The sequence below is a fragment of the Acanthochromis polyacanthus genome, chromosome 1, assembly GCF_021347895.1.
Source record: "Acanthochromis polyacanthus isolate Apoly-LR-REF ecotype Palm Island chromosome 1, KAUST_Apoly_ChrSc, whole genome shotgun sequence".
Taxonomy (NCBI): domain Eukaryota; kingdom Metazoa; phylum Chordata; class Actinopteri; family Pomacentridae; genus Acanthochromis; species Acanthochromis polyacanthus.
Window position 1 is genome coordinate 54462059 of NC_067113.1, and position 21261 is coordinate 54483319.

The 21261-nt window shown below is 39.3% G+C and overlaps 1 protein-coding gene across 2 annotated transcripts in view; it reads left to right on the plus strand.

Annotated features, from left to right (window-relative positions):
* apaf1 (apoptotic peptidase activating factor 1) overlaps window positions 1-12039 on the plus strand; it is a 56082-nt gene extending 44043 nt beyond the window's left edge. For both annotated transcript variants that reach the window (XM_051952762.1, XM_051952773.1), the window contains one exon: window positions 10280-12039. In XM_051952762.1, coding sequence (XP_051808722.1) covers window positions 10280-10426 — 147 coding nt within the window. In that variant the 3' untranslated portion in view covers window positions 10427-12039. The remainder of the gene's footprint in view (window positions 1-10279) is intronic.
* The last annotated feature ends 9222 nt before the right edge of the window (window positions 12040-21261 follow it).

The following is a 21261-nucleotide window of genomic DNA, read 5'->3' on the forward strand; positions in this document are numbered from 1 at the left end:
TTGTGGTCTGTCTGTAGGTTCTTGTTTTTTTGTTTTTTTTTCTTTTTTAATATAAAGCTCAGAAACTGTACCTTTTCCCTAAGGAGTGCATTGGAGCTATTTATGTAAGAAGAAGATGAATTGCTTCCCTCCACCCATCTGAAACACCCGACTGTGCGTTCGCTCACACATAAGCGTCGCTTTGGCCCTCACAAGAACACACAGACAGGTTTTTGTGTTATGCAAGCGATGTTGACTTTCCCTCAGGTAGCCTGAATAAGCAGACCTATTTAGCCTCGCCGCAGCTAATGGTGAGGGCCTGTCGGAGCAGATCTGGTGCTGCTCTGTTGTTAGCTGAGATGAATTGGGGTTATTCACACTAACACAGCGGCTATCCCAGCTTCCCCAGATGTGACTTTGACCCATGTGAGTGTGACACTGAGAGGGAGCTTATCTGAACATGCAGAGTGGTGTGACTTAACAGATAAGGGATCAGTGGCCCTTGTGGCTTTCTGTCATCACATTTCAGGGATGACGTCCATACACTCTCCAGCCACTGCTTTTGGTAGCAGTTTACTCTGATCAGCATTATTTAGCAAGTTTCTACTGCAGGAACTTATTTTAGGGGAGGTCGTACCTTTGTGCATGTTCTGAACACAAGAATCGGGGAACTAAAAAAGATCTAGTTCGAGGTCGCCAAGGACCATTTAAATATCTCAGTCAATACCATAAAATTCAGCATATAGGCTAAAATAACAAACCATGCTCATAGAACCAGAGTTTGTCCAGTAATTACCATTTGCCATTGTGTTGGCGCCCGAGGAATTGACGTTGCAGTCGAAGATGTTAGATACTTCACAGCAACTAAAACACAAAAGCTGAAATTGCCAATTATGTGTCAGTTCCTACAAACATTTGCATCACTACACACCTTTCCTGAGTTCATGCAGTGCAAAGCAACCTAATGAAATGTAATAACTCCTCTCTATGGACTATAAGAGAAACCTCTAAGTTAAACTAGCTGTTACATAGAGTAATATGGAATAAATTTTTTTAAAACCTACTTTCATTGTATGAATTCTAGAGCACTCTTATTTTCGTTGCATTTGCATTATTGTCAAATTCACTTTCCACTTACTACTCCCTGTGTGCTTCTTCCGTTCATTCATATCCATATAATGCATTGTCACAATCAGAAATACTTTGACCCCTGAGGGAAAACTGCTTGTTTAAAATCTTAGAAATTTAAGCAGTATATAGATAAACTTAAGTAGAAAAGTATGTCCCTAAAAATAACTAGAAAAGCACTCGGAGAGTGCAGACCTCTGCCAAGGATAGAGAGGAAAACGGGAAACCCATGCAGTAAAGGATCATGAGCTGGAATTGAACCTGCATCTCTGGCACAGTTCTGTTTACGAATCACCTTCTTAACCAGTTGAGCTATCTGGACTCCTTGCTCCAATTTGTTGGACGGCATACTAACCTATGATGTTTTTGTCATATTTTGGACCACATACTAAAAAATTCAAAGTGATCCAGACTCCAGGATCCTTTCCAGATTGCCACCAAAATTAAATCAGCTCTTCCTCTTACCATAGTCTACATCCCCTTAAAATTTCATCTGAATCTTCCCAGGTGTTTGAGTTATCTTGCTAACAGACAGACACACACACACACACACACACAAATGCCGGGTGTCACATAACCTCCTTGGCGGAGGTAATAACATGAGTAGAAAAAAAAAAATGCAAGTGTGAAAAGTAAAATGTGTATTGTTCCATGAAACAGAAATAGAAATCTAAAGTGTAATAACTAGTGATCTATTCATGTTATACATTTCTGTCACATTTCCATTAATCCCTGACACCTGAATTTATTTACAATTAAATTTTAAAAAACTTTTGCGTGTTCTTCCTTTCCAGCTGATGCTAAAATAAGTATAGACTAATTTGTCTATTACACATAGAACAGATATATAATAATAATAACACATATATAATAATTAAGTCCCAGTTCGACCAATCCTACGAGAAGCCAGTGCTTCCAAAAGGTTGCCAGGTACGTATTGAATATGCACAAGCCGGCATTGGGGGAATGGATACACTATCTCGGCTGCAGTCTGAATGAAACTGGTATGTTGTGAATTTGCAACAATAGGTATCAAGGGGTTAAACCCCCTCTCTGTTCATTGAATATACCTGTAAAACTCACCTCTGTGTATTATTGTTATATATTTAGAAGTTTTATATGCAGTTTTACATGGTTGCTTCCTCTAGAATGTTCAAATCTCTGACGTTACCGCATCTTATTTCCTCTCCCACTCGCTGCAGCCAGAGCACACCAACTCACCTATGGCTTGACTCAGATACTGTGACATTACTTCATGCTGCTCAGTCACAAGTTGGAATATTGCAGCAATTCAGCCATATGTGTTAGAAATGGAAACTGATCCTGCAAGTAAACTGGACTGATTTCCTGGGTTAGTTATGTGTGAAACCCTGGATGTGTGAATCTGTTTTTTAAGAAAAGTCATCTGCACTGCAGTTTTGAGGGAGAAATGCTCAGTGATTGCACTGACTGCTTATTTCGCTCATGATACGTCTTCCACATTATAGAACAAACCCATATAGACCCCATAAAAGGTATAATATTAGATTTTCACTGGAGGAGGTCTTTAATTTCAGCAGCCTCAGCACAGAAGGAAGACAGGATGCTGTGTTGGATATTAGAAAATATTCCCAGCCTCCTGAAATAAAATCCTAGATGGTCACACTAATACACACAGTCCGCACACCCAGCAACATAGAAATATTCACATGCTGTATAGTCATTTACCATCTTTGCGCTTCACTAGTTTTCCCATAAATCAATGGTCCCACAGTTATGGCGTTGGTATCAGCACATCAACCATCTGCTCTGAGGATATGGCCACTCTGTGTCACACACAAATGCACAAAACACCACTGTGTATTCCCATAAGAGAGAACAAACTGTTATGCAGTTTTTGGCATGATAAATGTGTATCGGGTTGCACTGTTTGCAGCATCTTTACCTCCTTAATCTGCATTTGCTCGTTTGTTTAGTGCACCTTTCTCTGTTTGTATGCCTTCTGTCATTTACCCCAGGTGCAGCTTTTCTCTCTTTTTCTAACTTTTCTCTTTCCTGAATAAAAAAATAACTCCCTTTCCTCCCCCTCATAGAAAGCCATAAATATGTAAGCCGTCTAGTCTTGTCATCATCCTTCTGTGTAAATGATTCAACATAGTGATTTTCTGGCCTTTTTTCCCCTCCTCGTAGTAAATCCAGCTTCACTCTGAAGCTAACATCATTTTCACACTTTCTGTCCACATACTTCCCTCCATCCCACCATCTAGCCAGTGGAGTCTTTTAAACATTAATTCTTCTCTCCCTACATTACATCTCTCTGTTAATCCTTTTCTATAACTAGTTCGAGCTGAGGAGAGTTGTTTTTCTCCTCTTATTTTCTGTTTTGTCGTGAAGTTTCATCATTCGTCTGCTGCCATTGTTTGTTGTGGGATTCAGTGTTGTTGTTCTGTGACTCCATTTATTCTCTCCCTCGTCTGTTTGGCTGTTTATTTCTGCATATATACATAAATGTGTGTGTTTGTGTGTGTGCAGCAGGCATCTGAGTATTATTTCTTTTGTTTGAGCTGTCAACGCTTTGGCAGCCGGCAGCCATCTTTCCCTCCATTCAGACGCAATTACACTTTAACAAAGTCTCTCGTTCTCTCTTCCAGTCTCTCGTGTGTTTTATCCCTCCACCAGTCAAATCGATCCCACCTTTATCTTGTCTGTTTTTTCCATCATGTCACACATCTCTCCTTGTCTTCATGCCAGGAAGAAAATAACAAATGCTCTGTGCAAAATGGCTACGTGTTGCAGCTTTTGTTGTCCTGATTTCTGATGTCCTAATTTAGTGTTTAAAATTGAGACTGGACTGTAGTCATCATTAGATGATATTGAAAAGTTACTGGTGAAGCACGAGATAAAAAAATTGCAATAATTTCCTTCCCGCTTTGTGTCGTTACTGGTGCAGTGTCTATTACTCATCTTTAACCACCTGTGTATTATCTACTCATTTTATTTCTCTTGGTTCATCTTTGCACATTGAGATTCATCCTGCTGATTACACAGTTCACAGGGAAAATCACAAGCATTTCATATATGGATGCTCCTGGAGATTGAAATAATTCTTTGGCTTTTTTTTTTTTTTGTTGAAATGCAAAGAGGACGAATATCAAACCCCCATATCATCGTAATCCCACTTCTGTGCTTCACTATCAGGACTATGAATTCACTGTGGTTGTCTTGACATGCTGGACACCGAGTTGATCGAATTTATCTTGGACTCATTTGACCAAAAAATGTACTCCCAATATTCATCTTACTTACGCTGGCAAAATTTCATCGGCTAGTTTTGTGCCAAAGATAAAGCGAGGTAGCCTAGCTGCGCTAGACAACCCACATCAACGAATTTAATTCTGTGCCAGGGTGGGTCTAGTTACCCTCCATAAGGCTCGAGGTTGGATTCTCCTAAAACTGGCCGGAGGAATCACCATGAAGTGTAGAGTCAGAAGGCAGGCGTAACTAAGTGACAACAGAGGCACGACGATTCTGACAGAAACAACCGGAAACAACTAGCCTAGCCGCGCTAGACAACCCACGGCAACGAATTTAATTCTCTGCCAGGGTCGACAACAAAAACGACAACAGTCGTTGAGCTCCATTACCACCGACTCTGAATAATCTTTCTGTTAACATGTCTGTAATATACTTGAGCTTCACCCATTGACTGTATCAATAAGGCTTCACCGAACTACCGCATCCTCTGATTTCTGGCTATCTAGGAGCCTATTTGTTGCGTTGATTGGTTGTATACCTACCCAATTGCTGCAGAGTGATTTGATAGACAACCTTTTAGCCCGCCTCCCTCCCTGTCGAGCGTGCCTAGACCCTTGCGTCTTCAGAGCATGGGTCTGTCGCGGCTAGGCTAAAAGCGAGGGGTTGTTTCTTGAATGTTGCCCTTTGAGATTGACATGCAGCAACCTTTAAACTACCTGAGCTGTCACAGAAACTTCAACTTCCATTCTTAATCCCTGTGCCAAGTCTGAAGCACCTGCCCATCTGTTTTGAGTTGGTTTGTAAATGTAGTGTTCCCTCTATGCTGTCATTTTACGACGATGACCGCTGTGGCTCTGATTACTGGTAGTGTTTGTGTTCTTCTTGATAACTGCTGCAGCTGTGTTTCGACAGAATTTGGGTTGATTTGCATGTATCCTTTTCCATCTTTGTGAAACCTCACAATCAGATCTTTCAATTCTTCTAGCGATTCTTTTCCATGTGACAGAAACAGCCCAAAAAGTTAAAAACTGATAAAGTAACAGTTTGTTTTCTAACCATGTTCATGCAGTTCGGTCAGTTGGAAGTCACAGGTGTACTCACTGTTGTTTCAGTAAGCACAGGTTTTATCATTTATTTGTCGGTGATCACAGGTGTACGAATTTTTGTTGCATTGAGCTCTACTTTGGGGCCTCTAATTTCAATATAGTCTCTCTAAAGTATTTGTTTTATGAGAGCTGATGCAATTTTGAGTCATTTGACATTCATGTTGCAAAGAAGCCTACTCACTTCTGTTGTATACTGCATTAAATTACACTGTGTACTTAATGGAATTACTTTATATTCTTTAGCTGTGCTGCAATACCCAACAAAGGCCATGTATTTTAAAAACTTTAAATTTAAAGTCAGGCGCATCTTTACCTGGCTGTCTTATGAATACATTGATAAGGAGATGAAATATGTTTCAACTCAGTAGATGATTGCTTAAATCCATGTTTATTCTGTTGTAATGCGTGAGATTTTTTTGTTTGGAAAAGTTGAGACAAAAAGCTCATTCAGTCATATCAGTTGCATCACATCGTGTGATTATGTGTGAGGGATGAAATCATTTAGTTTGATAATCACCAGCTGGAACCACATCTTATCCAGTTCAGATGAAGTCAGGTTTAACTGGTTTTGTATCATAAATGGCTGTTATCAAGCCAAAAAAGGGTCTGATCATAGCTGGAGACCCTGATAGTGAATGCATTCCTATTCATGTATCTGCTCAGTGCTGCTTTAGCTTAGAAAAATAAAATATAAGATGCAAAACTGAACTTTGGATGAACTTTGCCTGTTATAAAAACAAACAAACATGTGGATCCAAGAGGATTATGTTAAATATCATATGAAACAATGACTTATCATATTTAGCTGTATGACTCAGCAGGAACCATGTAGAAATATGAAATTAGTTTGGGTGAATGTCAGGTTCACTCTGCGGTCACATTGAGCCTCGAAGGCAGCAAATTACACAGCATTGCTTTGATGTTCTAGTAAACATCGCAGAGATTCATCATGGCATACATACATAAACATTACAAAACAAGAAGTGGATCTGTTCTAATGGCTATTATGGAAAGAAGTCTGTGTACTCTATATGTTCTCATGCTCTAATGTATAGTAAGAAATTTTAATTGTGCACGTTCGAGGTGAAGGGTTAGAAAAGGACATATGTATGAGATGAGAAACCATAATTTCTCTTTGCATAGTGAATTATTAATAGCTCTGAGTTCAAAGGCCTCTGATTCTTAGTTTTTTAAAGAGAACATTTAAACAGATTTATTGTCAGATCTGACCTTTATAACGGTGTCAGACCAGGAAAAGAAGGCCTCAAATAATTCTGAATGACCTGTTTTTTATTAGACACGCCTGTTTCAACGCCTGTACAAACCATCTCACATCATGACAGATCGGTTGTACTTGTGTGTCTGGGCTTCGTGCTGCCAGGAGATAACAGTCAGTTATCAATTACCTGAATCAGTGCAACCTTAAACCTGATTACCTCGAGTGAGAGAAGCAAATGGAATGATAATAGTGAGTTATTTTTAGGAAGAGAAAGCAACAAAAGCAGTTAATGGCATTCTACAATTAACACCACTAAACTACTCAACAGCTGTAAAAACAGTTTGTGCTATATTATAGGAACCATCTTTAATCTTCTTGTGCATATGTAACCACACTTTAAAATCGCATCACTCAGCAAACCAAAAACTAGTTTTTTTTTCAGAAATCCATTAGTTTCTTCTTTTTTTTCTCTATGGGTCCAAACTCTAGATCACAATTTTGAATATTTTTTTATTTTATGGTACTTTATACTTCTACTCCTTTACATTTCAAAGGGAAAAATTGTACTTTCTACTCAACTGCATTTAATTGACAGCTTTATTTAGGCAGCTTATGCTCATTTTATTCCATCATATCTGACCAAAAATCAAAGATTACAGCAAAATTCCAAAAACGGATGACAGATTTGTGTATCCCAACACTGCTTTTTCTTTTCTCGCCCATTAAGCATCTGACAAGTCCACAGATTTATGTCCCTGCATATAAAACTGAATATTAAGCTATTCAAAGTAGCTCCACCTGCAGCAGCTGTAACATGCTGCTGCTTCACTATTAATAATCTAATCACATCATTTATGTTAATATCTCAGTCAGAAGGTCCAAACCAGGACTTTAACAAGAATACTGTAACTACCTTTTTCATGCAAGACCTTTACTCCCTTTTTAAGTAAAGGATTTGAATATTTCTTCCCCCACTACTTCGGCACTATCATATATAACATTTTCAGGGTAAACCAGTCAATTATGTATACTTACATTGCATAGAACATCGAATGCAAACCAAATTAAACAGATAAATTTAAACAACTTAAATCAAATGCTGTCAGTATAAATCTAAATATTGTAGATTTGTGAGATGACTCTTCTTGTACCATATTAATACTTGTCAATGTGGTTCTGTCTGCTGTCTTTACACCAAGTTCTCAGTGGGGATTATGTGTGGCGTCGAGGATGACAAAGCCCCAGTGAAGCCTGTCACAGAATTTTAAGAAAGCAAGCAAATGTGTGTGTTTGTGTGCATAATGGTTGCAGTGGAGGGCGTCCAATCAGCAGAAGTATGGCCAACCCCCTGCAGCACCACAAATGTAGTCGGCCATTTTTATTTTTTTTTAGTGTGCGCACACACACACACACACACACACACACACACACACACACACACACACACACACACACACACACACACACACACACACACACACACACACACACACACTGCAGTATATCTATGGCGCAATCAGCAGAAGGGGAAAAAAACAAGGAAAACCTTTATACGTTCATTATGATTTGATTCCATATTGAGAAGTATGCAACTGAGCTCCCTTTAAAGTTACTGAAGGGTTTGTGTGATTAATGGACTGTGTGTGTGTCCTATAAGCCAGACATCTGTTGTCGCCACCTCTTCTGCTGCAGTCTGTCTGTCTGTCCGCCTGTCTGTCGAGAGGCTGAGGAATTGGCCTGCTTTCTTTGCTTCATACACACACATTCACTCAGAGCTGCTAAAGCCTCATAACAAAAACATGATGCACCACTCAGGCTTCAACCTATTGATTTGACTCGTGTCGTCTAGCTGAAAGGGCTACATTTTCTTGTTTTGATGCCTTGTTGCCATGCTAAATTTTGTCAAAGCTGAATGTGCGCAACACGCATTAACGCCGAGCGATAAATGATTGACTCGATGTGCCTTTGATGACTCATCCCAGAGAGATGGGGCTTCAATGGAAAATGTCAACTTTAAACCGAGATTAAACAGAATCACTCAGGAAAGCTGTTGGGGGTTTGTTTGAGTGAGACTGTGTGCGTTTGAGTCTGCTAATATAGTACTATTAAATTCACCATGGTCTCCTGGGCAGCCCCCATAAATCTCTCTGTCCGACTTTTTCTGTCTTTCTCTCAGGGTCAGATTCAGATGGAGCCCGATGATTTACTTCTTCCTCCCAGAGAAACGCACGTTATGGTGGTACATGTTGTGTAGGGAACATTGTGTGAAATGGTTCAGATGCAGCAGCAGCTTCAAACATGTTTGATTTTTATCTTCGCCAACGAAGGGAATTGATGAGTTGTGATTGCAGTTGAAGAACCTTAGACACAAAATAAAACCTGGGATAAGCATTTTTTCAGGAAGTGCAACTGAGATGAAGGAAGTCAAGCTGTTCCTTGAAGATCTGGAAACGTGATAGATTTTTTTCCTTTCGCAAGAGATTTTGTCACATTAATAGGGAAACATCTTTTTCAAACCTGCCACCTTTGATGAAAGTCTTAGAAAGCGACTTTATGCCAGTATGTGTCTGTATACCATCATATTTCTACATCAAGAACTATGAATTAACTGAATATATATCTCTTCCTCATAGCATCTTATGCCAACATGAGCATTTAATGTAGTTTTGATTCTCGTCGTGTAACTGAATGTACGTCTGGTTTTACCATTCCTTATGTCATTATATCCAATTTTATTAATTGCATTTGCAAATACATATAGACTGTTCTGAAAATGCATTTATTTCAATATCAAATTATTTATCCTTGATTGATGACAAGATCGGTATCAGTAAAACATGCACACTAAATGTCTTTAACATGAGGAGCCATGGTGTCTCTCTAGAAATCTCTGCATGATTTGTTCCTGTCATTGTCATTATGGGTTTTACTGCAGTAAGTAAAGATCTGAATACTGTGAAAAGTCATGTTAAGTCATATGTGACACACTGACAACCTAGCTTACTGTGAAAACTTAAATGAAGCTAGCTTGTAAATGCGAGACTCATGTTCACAAGCTCAGCTTTCAGAATTGCCTCAGTTCCTTTTGCCTTCAAAGAATGATCCTCACTTCAGGAACCAGCCAGCCAGAGTGTTGCTGCCGCTTTGCTACAGTCTCTTGAAATGATATTGTGCTCTTCTCAAATGTCTGTGCTAGCGAATTTATTGTTTTTTAAGTAAGTAGGTGAAGGCAAGGAGAATGAATCCAGTGCACTGAATGGTTAAACTTTTCCTCCTCTTTGGCTTCCTGGTAGTTTAAATGCTTTTTTAGTGCACACTTGTGTTCTGCTCAGTTGGCCAAACTCACAAGGCATCACCATCTTTTTGCATATTTTATAAAATTCTTCCAGCATACTTTGATATCAAAGTCTGCACCTGCTATGCAAAGTACATGCAGCTTGGCAGGTCTACTGATTCTGTGCCTCAAGTGTTTGCCAGTATCTGTCCTTTTACTGAACAGCTCAACTAAATTTGGACACTATTTTGTCTTCACTCTTCCCTTGCTAAGATGTCTGACAGCACTGACAAAACGTAAACCATTCCAACAATTTCTCTTTCCTTGTCTTATATCCAGTGGTGGAACGTGGAAAAAGGAGAAGCCCTGCAGACCTTTTATCCAACAGGAAGCGCTTTGAAGAAGGTCCACGTGTCATCGGACTTCTCCACCTTTGTTACCATTGACAATATCGGCATCCTCTACATCCTCCAGAGGGTGGTGTGATGACGGCAGTGCAAAGACCGCTCCAAAAGATCAGCAGAAGACGGAAACAAAACACCACTATCCAGCCAAACGCTACCATGTCTTGCAAAAAACTTCAGTGTTACAAAATATATGCAGAAATGGACGTATTTGGTTGCATTAAGGACGCTCGCAAAAGGTTAAACTGAGAGATGCTGCATTACAATGTTAAAGTAGAGCATTACACACATACATTTTAGATAATGTGGTGTTAAATTTCACTCTTTAAATGAAAACCGCTTCAGCGGCGATCAGCTGTTGAGAGCCAACATGAAAGCTTCTGCTTCCATCTCTTTGTTTTACACACACAGGCAGTAGCTGCAAATAGTTTGTACATAAAATGAGTTTAATATCTTACAAAAGCAAAGAGAGGTGCATCAAGAAGCAACACATTTACCAAAACAATAAATGTCATCACTGACTTGTAGATGAATATCAAAAGATTGTTGCATTAATTGAAATGTGAATATAAATATGAATCCTTATTGCATAAGGGTTCGACATTACTGCATGTGATGTGTGATCGATAGAAGTCTGCTGGTCTGTTTGACGTCATGAAGTGCATTAAGAGTCGTCTGTTCTCGTGATGTTTTTCAGCTGTTTTTTCTTCGTGTTTGAGGGCGGGGTTTTTTGGCTAATCTTCATCTTTAGTATGAACAGTTTTGCGCCCTTTTCTTAGCCTTAATGTGAATGGGAATACTGTGGGTACCAGCGTATGTCTTGTGTAGATGCCTTCTCAGTCCACCAGCAATCCACCAGAACTATCAGTGCACTTTGATAACTACAAGTATAGCATGGTGAATATTTAATGATGTAACACTGGTTTCAAATTTTTTTCAAAGCTTGTGAGACTTTGTACTTCAACTATTTCTACGTTTACGTCTAGATAAAAGGTAAATATTTTCTATAAAAAAACAAAACCACAGTATATGATATACAACTTACAATCAGTTTCCACTTACTAATGTTAAAAAGAGCTCTTTTTGTGCTCTATAAATTGCCTTTTTAAATTTTGTGCTGGTCCCTTTTACCTCTACATCCCACTTTTAGGAACACTTACACCTGCGCGTTGTCTTACTACTGAGCCTTTTCCTGTTCTGAGCACTTTGAAGCAGGAATTACAATCATTCAGGAAGCTTTTGTTCATGTTCAGACACGGATCCTTACTTTAAGTTCTTCTCTTTTCTTTTAAAGATTTATTTTTGGACGTTTTATTTGATATAACGGTGAGGAGAGAGCAGTGGAATGACATGCTGTGGGTCGCCTTTTAGTACTTATCCCTAAATACGTGACTATCAGCCATATTCATGTCAGGATAATTTAGATTCCAGGTCCAGGAGGAGTTCAAAGCACAAGAATACAATAAATAAATAAAAATAAGGGTGCATTTCATTGTTTCTAAATAATACTAATGGTGTCATTTTCACATTGTGTTCTTCCTGATTGGTGCTTTAAAGCTAAATTCAATCAGCAGATTTTTTCCCTCTAGAAAACTTTATCTGTTGATACGCTGATATCTGCTCAGGATGTATTAATACTTTTATATGGTGTGGTGCAATGTGTCTAATTTATAGATTAAACTACATCCGCTGTGACGCTGTTGTGTGTCTGTCCTTATATTGTTATTTGTCAAATTTCAATTTCACGTGTTAATTCCCTTTTTGACGATGAGGATGCCGTCTGTTTCTATATCTGTCAGTCAGACGTCCTCCCTCCTCCTCCACAGTGACTGGGTCGATGTGTCACTCATCCTGAAAATAGATTTTCGCACCCAGAATGATGCGTGAGGAACCATACATGTCAGGACAAATTATTTGCATGAGCATATGCTTTAGTAACTTGTTTAATAGGATTTCAAAATCAGGCTTTCATCATCTGTTTGCACTTTAGTTGAAGAATGTGACAGTTGTGAGAGTTTCATCCGTACAGCAGCAGTGCAGGAAGCGCTAAATCACAAACAGGTGCTTACGAGGTAAAACTCTGCTTTCATCCTTGTCGTTTTGTTTGAGATGCTGAGCTATTTGCAGCAGCTGACAAAAATAGCTGCTTCCTTTTGGTGAGATAATAAACACATTGCCCTGTTTTGTATTGTTTTGTTGTCTAAATCTGACTATCTGTGGACTTGTCATCAGTTTTTAAAAATCTGGATCAGTCAGTCGTTATTGACAGCTGACATCTAGTTTAATAATACCGAATATATTTGTCATACAGTACAAGTGATATTAAGCGTCCCTGCTGGAATAATACTGATTTACACACAGGATGGAGAACAGTATGAAATGTAGCTAATATGTCTTTCTTTATTACATCCACTCATCTGTTGACTTTGATTTCATCGCGTGAGTTGTTTCAAAAATCAGATCCGATAAATGTGGTGTTTATTGGCATACTGGATGACTTTTGCTAAAAGTAGCTGCTTGTTGGTTCACAAACCCAGACTTTGTACTACGTACGTTACTGTAGAACTCAACGATATGCAAAAAATATCACTGCCAAAAAGCATTGTTGTTGGAATGATCATTCACGCATTTCTTTTCGACCATTATGTTGTGACAAATTGCAGCTCCTTTGAGTTCGGTGTTGCATTTATGTATACCGTGCTTTTGATGCTATTTAAAATAATTGTTCAGGCCTACATTGCTTCATAAGTGGATGTTTTCTGCTCCTTGTTGTTATGCCACAACGTCCCTGATAAAGGCTATAAATGTAGTAGTGTTAGTCTATATCTGTGCGGGCATCGATGTGTGGGAAAAATTCCAATATGCATATTTTAAACAACGTTGATATGAATAATTATCCCATCTGTTCAGTGCTTATGAAGTATATAATGCATATAGTATTAATTTCTAACCTCTTCTGTTCCTGCTGCATTGAAAATATCCTGGCTGCTGCGCTGGTGATAGTGGCAGAATATAAAACTTCCCACTTAAAATTAGACACAACAGGTGTAGCTCATGATCCACATATATGTATTTATATATAGCCTGTATACCGACATCACCTCACTCATTTACACTAAGACTGGAGGTCAGTCTGGTCTGTGGTGCATGATGACATGAGATGTTCACATTTACTGCGACAATGTACCTGATTTATGATCCTAACACCTCCCTGTCATCACATCCACCAGTTGACTTTAGGTTAACTTCATTTTATTTATGTGTTATAGCTGTCATGATGGAGCTGTAGTGTGCTTCATCAGTGCCTAATTAATTAGATTTCTGTGATGTGTACAGGGCTAACATGAGATGTGACCGTGACCGATTGTAATTACCACCTTATACTGAATGGTTTGTTGTCACAGTTTGAGTGTTTTCGAGGGTTCAGGACCCATACAAATTGTTAGGTAACTCTTTAAATTGGCACTAATTAGACTCACTTAGTCGATTTTTTTTTTGTAGGTTGTACTATTTGTATTAATAAATTAAAGAGGCTGTTTAGTTAATTGTCGTTACACTTACTCAAGCATATTAGAAAATTATTTTATATCAAGTAGTCACAAATAACACTATAAGATGACTTTGTTTACATTCTCCAGTTGAACACCACATTGGATTGGGCTACATTCGCTAACTTTTTGCCCTTCATTATGGCTGCTAAGCGTAAGCCAGACTCTTCTGATGACAAAGAAAATGGTGATGGCAAAAGCTTCACCTATCCAACTGGTTACACTCGTACTTGCAAAACGAATTGTGAGTAGTAGCAAACTTGACTTCTTTACTGTGGCTCTTGATACACATTACAGAGTGAAAACTGCAACAAAAACAGAATATACCAACATAAATACATGTAAATAAATAAACTTAACCAGCAAATCCAAAGATGAAGTTAATTACTTATGACATTGCCTCTGTGTGCAAAGTAGAGTCCGTGCATCCAGAAAAGCATGCATGTGTATAAAGCTAAACATCAAAATAATGGACAGAAAGTGACAACTGTCAACAGACAACTTCAAAATAAAGGCTTTTTCAAAGTAAAAGTACATCGATAATTCTGCCTTATTGGCAGCACACCACGGAAGTGAAATTAGATTTAATAACACGCTCAGAACAGGTCGAAACACCGTCGAACGTCGACATTATTAGATCAAATTGGAAAAACAGTGCAGCATATTCTTTTATCTTCTTGTAAAATGACTCATACATGAATTAAAGTCATTGGTACTCACGTCTTTTATGAAGAACTGAACAATATCATGATGCACGTAACGGCTTTATTTACATTATCTTTGGCGTTCCGACTTACAGCGAAAAACTGTGCAGTGGTGGCGCAATGGTTAAGTTCTGGACTACTGATCTGAAGGTTCAAACCCCCATGTGGCCACTGTCAGACCCTGGAGCAAGGCCCTTAACCCTTCCTGCTCCAACTGGGATACGCGAAAAACAAAATTTCCCTCTGGGCAGTAATAAAGTTGGAAAAACTTGCATCAATCTGTAGGAACAGGACTCCAATGTAAGTCAAAGACCCCCTGTACATAGTTTCAGAAATTTGACTTTTGGCCACATTTAAGATTTTGTGGAGTGATTTAAAGGTTTGACTTTCCCAGTTATAACGCACACTTTCACGGTCCTCCATCAAATGAGTGCCTTCTTATAAGAAATAAGAAAAAGTGGGTGGAAGTGGGAGCTAATCATCTCGCCGACTGATAAGCTGAAGCTGACATCAGAGGCCAGTCAAATACAACAGTTGCGAGAAATGAGTTAGGGTCTGAAACGCACCCCCGCTGTCCTTTACCATAATCTCTTCCTGGGTAAAATACTGCTGTCATGACATCACCACTTGTTTTTCCTCCTGAGGACCTGCTTTGAATACTTGTGGTAAATCTGTCCTTGTCTATAAATTCAAAGCAACAATGAGCTCCAACACGCACAACAACAATCCTTGTTATCTGGCCGAAACAGGACGACACCACCTACTTATACTTTGACATTAAACTTGAAAGCATTTGTCTCGGGGTCTGCAGTTATTCTGGGTGCTGCTGCCTGTCAGATTTGAGACCTGAATCAGTTATGGTGCAACACTTGGAGCAGCCGTATGACATGCTACTGCAACGGTGCCAGATGTCTGTCAGTGCTTTCTATTTATATATTGTTATTTAGTGGATGATGTAAACTCTCCCAGGTTTTCTGCTGCACGGGCCCATTTATCAGGTTGTATAAGCTCAGTGAGGTGTGAGATGGATATTTCCAGGATTTCAAGCTGCCTTCAGCACAAGATAAAAAAGAAATCCCAAATATAAGGTGGTGTCTGTCATAGGTTTTGGACGAGATGTTTGCAGCTTGAGGAAAATACTGTCAGAGGAAGCTTTAATCATGTTAAAGCCACACACATTTTTCTTAGACCTTAGCTATCTGATTTAAGCATGCTCATAGCTATGAGCCAATCTGAGCAAAGAATGAGCATCTCAAATTGTTCCTGATCTGATCTTGTTTGAAGGTACACCTGTATGGACTGCTTTCCCAACTTCAGATAATCAGGTGTGATCCCTTCACCTTCAAGTTGAAATTAAACGTATCTGATACTCTCAGCCCTTGAAGGTGGGATTAGATTCAGCTACCTGCTTTTGTCAGGCTTTGTGTGATTTAAAACAATCTTACTGTTCCTCTGAGTGCCTCTGACATTGCATACGTGGAAATATTAAATTCTGTGGCTCGTTTCATCTTCTTTTGCATGCGTCTTTGTTACCACGTGCATTTACACGCCCTGCAGTCTCCACAGGAATGGTGTGAAGTTTTTAGAGTCTGGTTGAGGTGAGCGCTAACCTCATTAATTCTACTCTCTCCTGCCTTTAATTAATCTTTGTCTGCTGCCGAAGTAATTACAGCTATCTGGCTGTCTGAGTGTCTACACACCACTGACACCACCTTCCCCTCACAGTTGCAGCAGGGCCAGGGTTTTCCTTTGCGCAGTCTCTGATGTCTGTCACACTGCAAGCGCTAACTCACTGTGGCATGGCCAGGCGTAGAATGAGAGGTGAGGTTTTTTACTTCTGCTCTTGAATATCGTCTGACTTGAGTGTCTTAGGAGCTAAGAAATATTCTGCTGCTGCACTCATGAATGACATTCACAATCTCCCAAAAGTGTCTCACTGTGTCCTATTTTGGTTTCAGGTTTTTTTGGTTTTACTAATTTTGAAGTGAAGATGCTGCACCCTTGTTGATTGCAGATGAGTTGAATTGCATTGATAGGAAAAAAAGCATGAAGGGAGTTATACCAAGAGGTAAAATCAGGAATTTATTTTGGATATTTACATTGTAAATTGTGCTCCGGAGAGCGGCATCCCCTTTAAAAAGTAATTTGAAATGTAAAGTTCAGAGGCCTACAAAGCTAATTAATCTCCTTCAGCAGCATTATCTGTTTAGGGGTGTACGCTAATGCGAGGCTGATATTTAAACCTTTCTGCTTTCCCAGTGAGAGGTCTGCACTCACACGTGGACTCCCAAGAGATTTGAAAAGGTTCTATTTCAAAAGAACTAAGCTCCCCCCCCGGCTTTCCGTCTGCTGTCTAAGACTTTCATTTTGTTTTCATTCTCTTTCTGTTCTCTTTGCTCTACCCCTTTCCTCTCATTAATTTTTTACTGTTTGTTATTTCTCAAGCTTGTGGCAACGTGCAATTGTGCATGCAGGTTTTCGGGTAGCCTGCCAAACACACAACACTCACTTTGAAACAGTGAGGCGTGTTGAGCCTAAATACGGTCACACATGTATGTACTCAGGAGAGGGAGGTGTGAGCGTGTCTGAGTGTCAGCTTGTGTTCGCAGGGTGTGAGTGTATCTGTGACTGTGTGTGTGTGATAGAAATTTAAATGAATATTTAGGTATAATGTGGCTACAAATTTCAATTTTTTAAAATAAATGTATTAAGCTGCCTTTTCTCTTCATATTTGTCCTTGTCAACAGCTTCCATGGAAACACACAGTCACACAATGTGTCAGGCCATCTTTGAATAGAATTCAGAATTAATATATATGAGCCTTTCAAACGGGTCTCAAAAACAGTACATTTTTACATTGGTCGTACTCTTGGGTCTAACTTTTAATGCAACAACACATAATGTAGGTACATACAAAATTTTTCACCGCACCTGTTGGCACCAAATATTAAACTTAAAATGCTAGTATGTAATGTAAATGGCTGAAAACAGGAATAAAGATGCTGACTTTTTTCTTTTTCTGTTTTTTTTGCACATTTAACCCATTCTTTTTTCAAAAGAATGATCTGGCACTTAAAATTAGTAAAAGTAGCTTTTCTTAGGCCATATTTTAAGCAGCACTATTATTGTTTTTATTCTTAACCCCTTATTGGTCCTGTTGGCTGGTTTGGCCCCAGTGTGGAACACTTTATCTCAAGTTGGAGCCCAGTAAAAGTGATGTTGTGGCTACTTGAGGCTTTTGAAGATTAGAATACGGCAGTACGTAAAAAGAAGAACCTGAGTTAATGTCATGCTAGTCATATGCAAAAAGTCATTCTTACAAAAAAGGTCTATTTATATGTACAATGTTTATACAGATGTCCAAAGGTGTATATGCACAGTGTATAAAAAAGTATGTTAAAAGTACAGTAAAATTTCCCCCTCACAAAAAGATAATTAAAGAATGTTGACTGAGTTGCATCTATTCAGTGAGAAATTAAAAGGAGGAAACATTTATGAATGCTGTTGGAACAAGTTGCATCAGCCAGTATATCTGTCTTTGTAGATCTGTCTTTTTTAAATTAATTTTAAACCATGCAAAAAGCAGGGTCATATTAAAAGAGGAGTTGCTTAGTTTGGCAGAAGAGGGAGCATTGAACAAACCAAGGACTCTGACTATGGCTTTATTTATTGTGTCTGTGTGTGTTTATGTGTGTATTTAGACCCTTACTAGTGTCAGGCCTTGTGATGGCTGCCAACAATAGCAGCTACAGTGATTACAAGACTGTCTCGGATGCCAGCTCTTACACACGACTCAATACACAGACACACAAGTGTTGTTCTTCTGCTCTCTGGCCATTAGATCTCCGACACACGTCGAGTGCTGGGTCACCACAGTATCACTCACCTGTGTTTTTTGACCGTGGTGTGCCGTTACACTCTCACCCCATGTGGATGTGAGTGTGTATGTGTGTGTGCTCTGTTTTCGCTGACCTTGGCCAGCCGTTGGTTCCTGTTCCTGTCAGCTGTTGGCTCAGCTGCGCGCCACCTTTATTGCCTTCTCTCATCGAGCCAAAGGGCTTCGGGCCAGAACTCGTTCCACGTTGGGCCACTTCCCATTTCTCCTTAACGGCTTCACCTTCCCTCACCCATCTGCCCAGATGGTTTGGGCTAATTCGGGAAACACATTCGTGGCTACGTCACACCAAGTGGACTGAGAAACGGCCAAAATGCAGACCTTAGTTATTGCTGTTGAAACTAGTTGGAGATTGAGGAGGGTGGTGGAGATTGAGATGGAACAAAGCCCAGAAAGAGCAGATGCTGTGGTCACCTGTGCCTCACCTCGTCCTGTTGCTCACCAGCCAAACCAGCAGCACCCACACTGACACTCCACAGGGGCAGAGGGAGGAGGAGAGGGAGATGGTCTGCTTCTTCATCAACCGGCCAGCAGGAAGACATCAATGAATACACGAGATCATGTCTATCGTAGCATTAAATTAATATTTACTGTTGCATTCAGAGCTTGTCCCTAAAATGCTTTTCAGGAGTGGACTAATTGTAAAATTTGTTGCATTTTTACTCATACACACGTGGACAAAATTGTTGGTACCCCTCAGTTAAAGAAGGAAAAACCCACAATTCTCACTGAAATCACTTGAAACTCACAAAAGTAACAATAAATAAAAATTTAGTGAAAATTAAATAATCAAAAACAGACATTACTTTTGAATTGTTGATTAACATAATTATTTAAAAAAACAAACTAATGAAACAGGCCTGGACAAAAATGATGGTACCTCTATAAAAGATTGAAAACTATTTGACCAGAGTGACATGATTAACTCAGGTGTGTCATTTAATTGACATCACAGGTGTTTCCAAACTCATAATCAGTCAGTCTGCCTATTTAAAGGGAGACAAGTAGTCACCCAGCTGTTTGGTGAAAAGGTGTGTACCACACTGAACATGGACAACAGAAAGCGAAGGAGAGAACTGTCCCAGGACATCCGAAAAAAAATGATAGACAAACATCTTAAAGGTAAAGGCTATAAGACCATCTCTAAACAGCTTGAAGTTCCTGTGACAACAGTGGCTCATATTATTCAGAAGTTCAAGACCCACGGGACAGTAGCCAACCTCCCTGGACGTGGCCGCAAGAGGAAAATTGATGACAAATTGAAGAGACGGATCGTTGGAATTGTATCCAAAGAGCCCAGAGCAACCTCCAAAGAAATTAAAGGTGAACTCCAAGGCCAAGGTACATCAGTGTCAGATCGCACCATTCGTCGTTGTTTGAGCCAAAGTGGACTTCATGGGAGACGACCAAGGAGGACACCACTGCTGAAAAAAACTCATAAAAAAGCCAGACTGGAATTTGCAAAAATGCATGTTGACAAGCCACAAAGCTTCTGGGAGAATGTCCTTTGGACAGATGAGACCAAACTGGTGTTTTTTGGTAAGGCACATCAACTCTGTGTTCATAGACTCAAAAACCAAGCATACGAAGAAAAGAACACTGTCCCTACGGTGAAACATGGAGGAGGCTCAGTAATGTTTTGGGGCTGCTTTGCTGCATCTGGCACAGGGTGTCTTGAAAGTGTGCAAGGTACGATGAAATCTGAAGACTATCAAGGCATTCTGGAGAGAAATGTGCTGCCTAGTGTCAGAAAGCTTGGTCTCAGTCGCAGGTCATGGGTCTTCCAACAGGACAACGATCCAAAACACACAGCCAAAAACACCCAAGAATGGCTGAGAGAAAAGCGTTGGACTATTCTAAAGTGGCCTTCTATGAGCCCAGATCTGAATCCCATTGAACACATGTGGAAGGAGCTGAAACATGCCATTTGGAGAAGACACCCATCAAACCTGAGACAACTGGAGCTGTTTGCTCATGAGGAGTGGGCCAAAATACCTGTTGACAGCTGCAGAACGCTCATTGACAAATACAGAAATCGTTTAATTGCAGTGATTGCCTCAAAAGGTTGTGCAACAAAATATTAAGTTATGGGTACCATCATTTTTGTCCAGCCCTATTTCATTAGTTTGTTTTTTTAAATAATTATGTTAATCAACAATTCAAAAGTGATGGCTGATTTTGATTATTTAATTTTCAATAAATTTTTATTTATTGTTACTTTTGTGAGTTTCAAGTGATTTCAGTGAGAATTGTGGGTTTTTCCTTCTTTAACTGAGGGGTACCAACAATTTTGTCCACGTGTGTATGTCAGTATTTTTCACGAAGAATTATACTGAGGAGAAGACGTACATTTTGTTTGTGTTGTTTAGTCTTTGATAATGTGCAAATCTGTTTTTTCATATCACCAATTACAATGTTGGGTGCCAGTACAAGAATAGTATGACTCTGACACTCATATTAACACTTCACGTTTAGCTTGTTAGAAGAGCACAGTGCTCCTCTGCAGGTCCATTTAACTGTAGAGTTGAATCTATTAGTTGATGAATATAGTAGCTGATTGAGAAAACTATAATCTGCAAATATTTTGATAACTGATTAATTGTGAAAACTAAATTTCCAAGCAAATGCAACACTAGTTGCAGCTTCGAGACGAGGAGAATTGTCTTGTTTTTACTTGTTTAAATTGATAGTGAACTTACTGTCTTTTTGGATTTACAGTTTGGTGTAATTAAGTATGAATGTATTAGCAAATAGCAAAATATTAGACGGG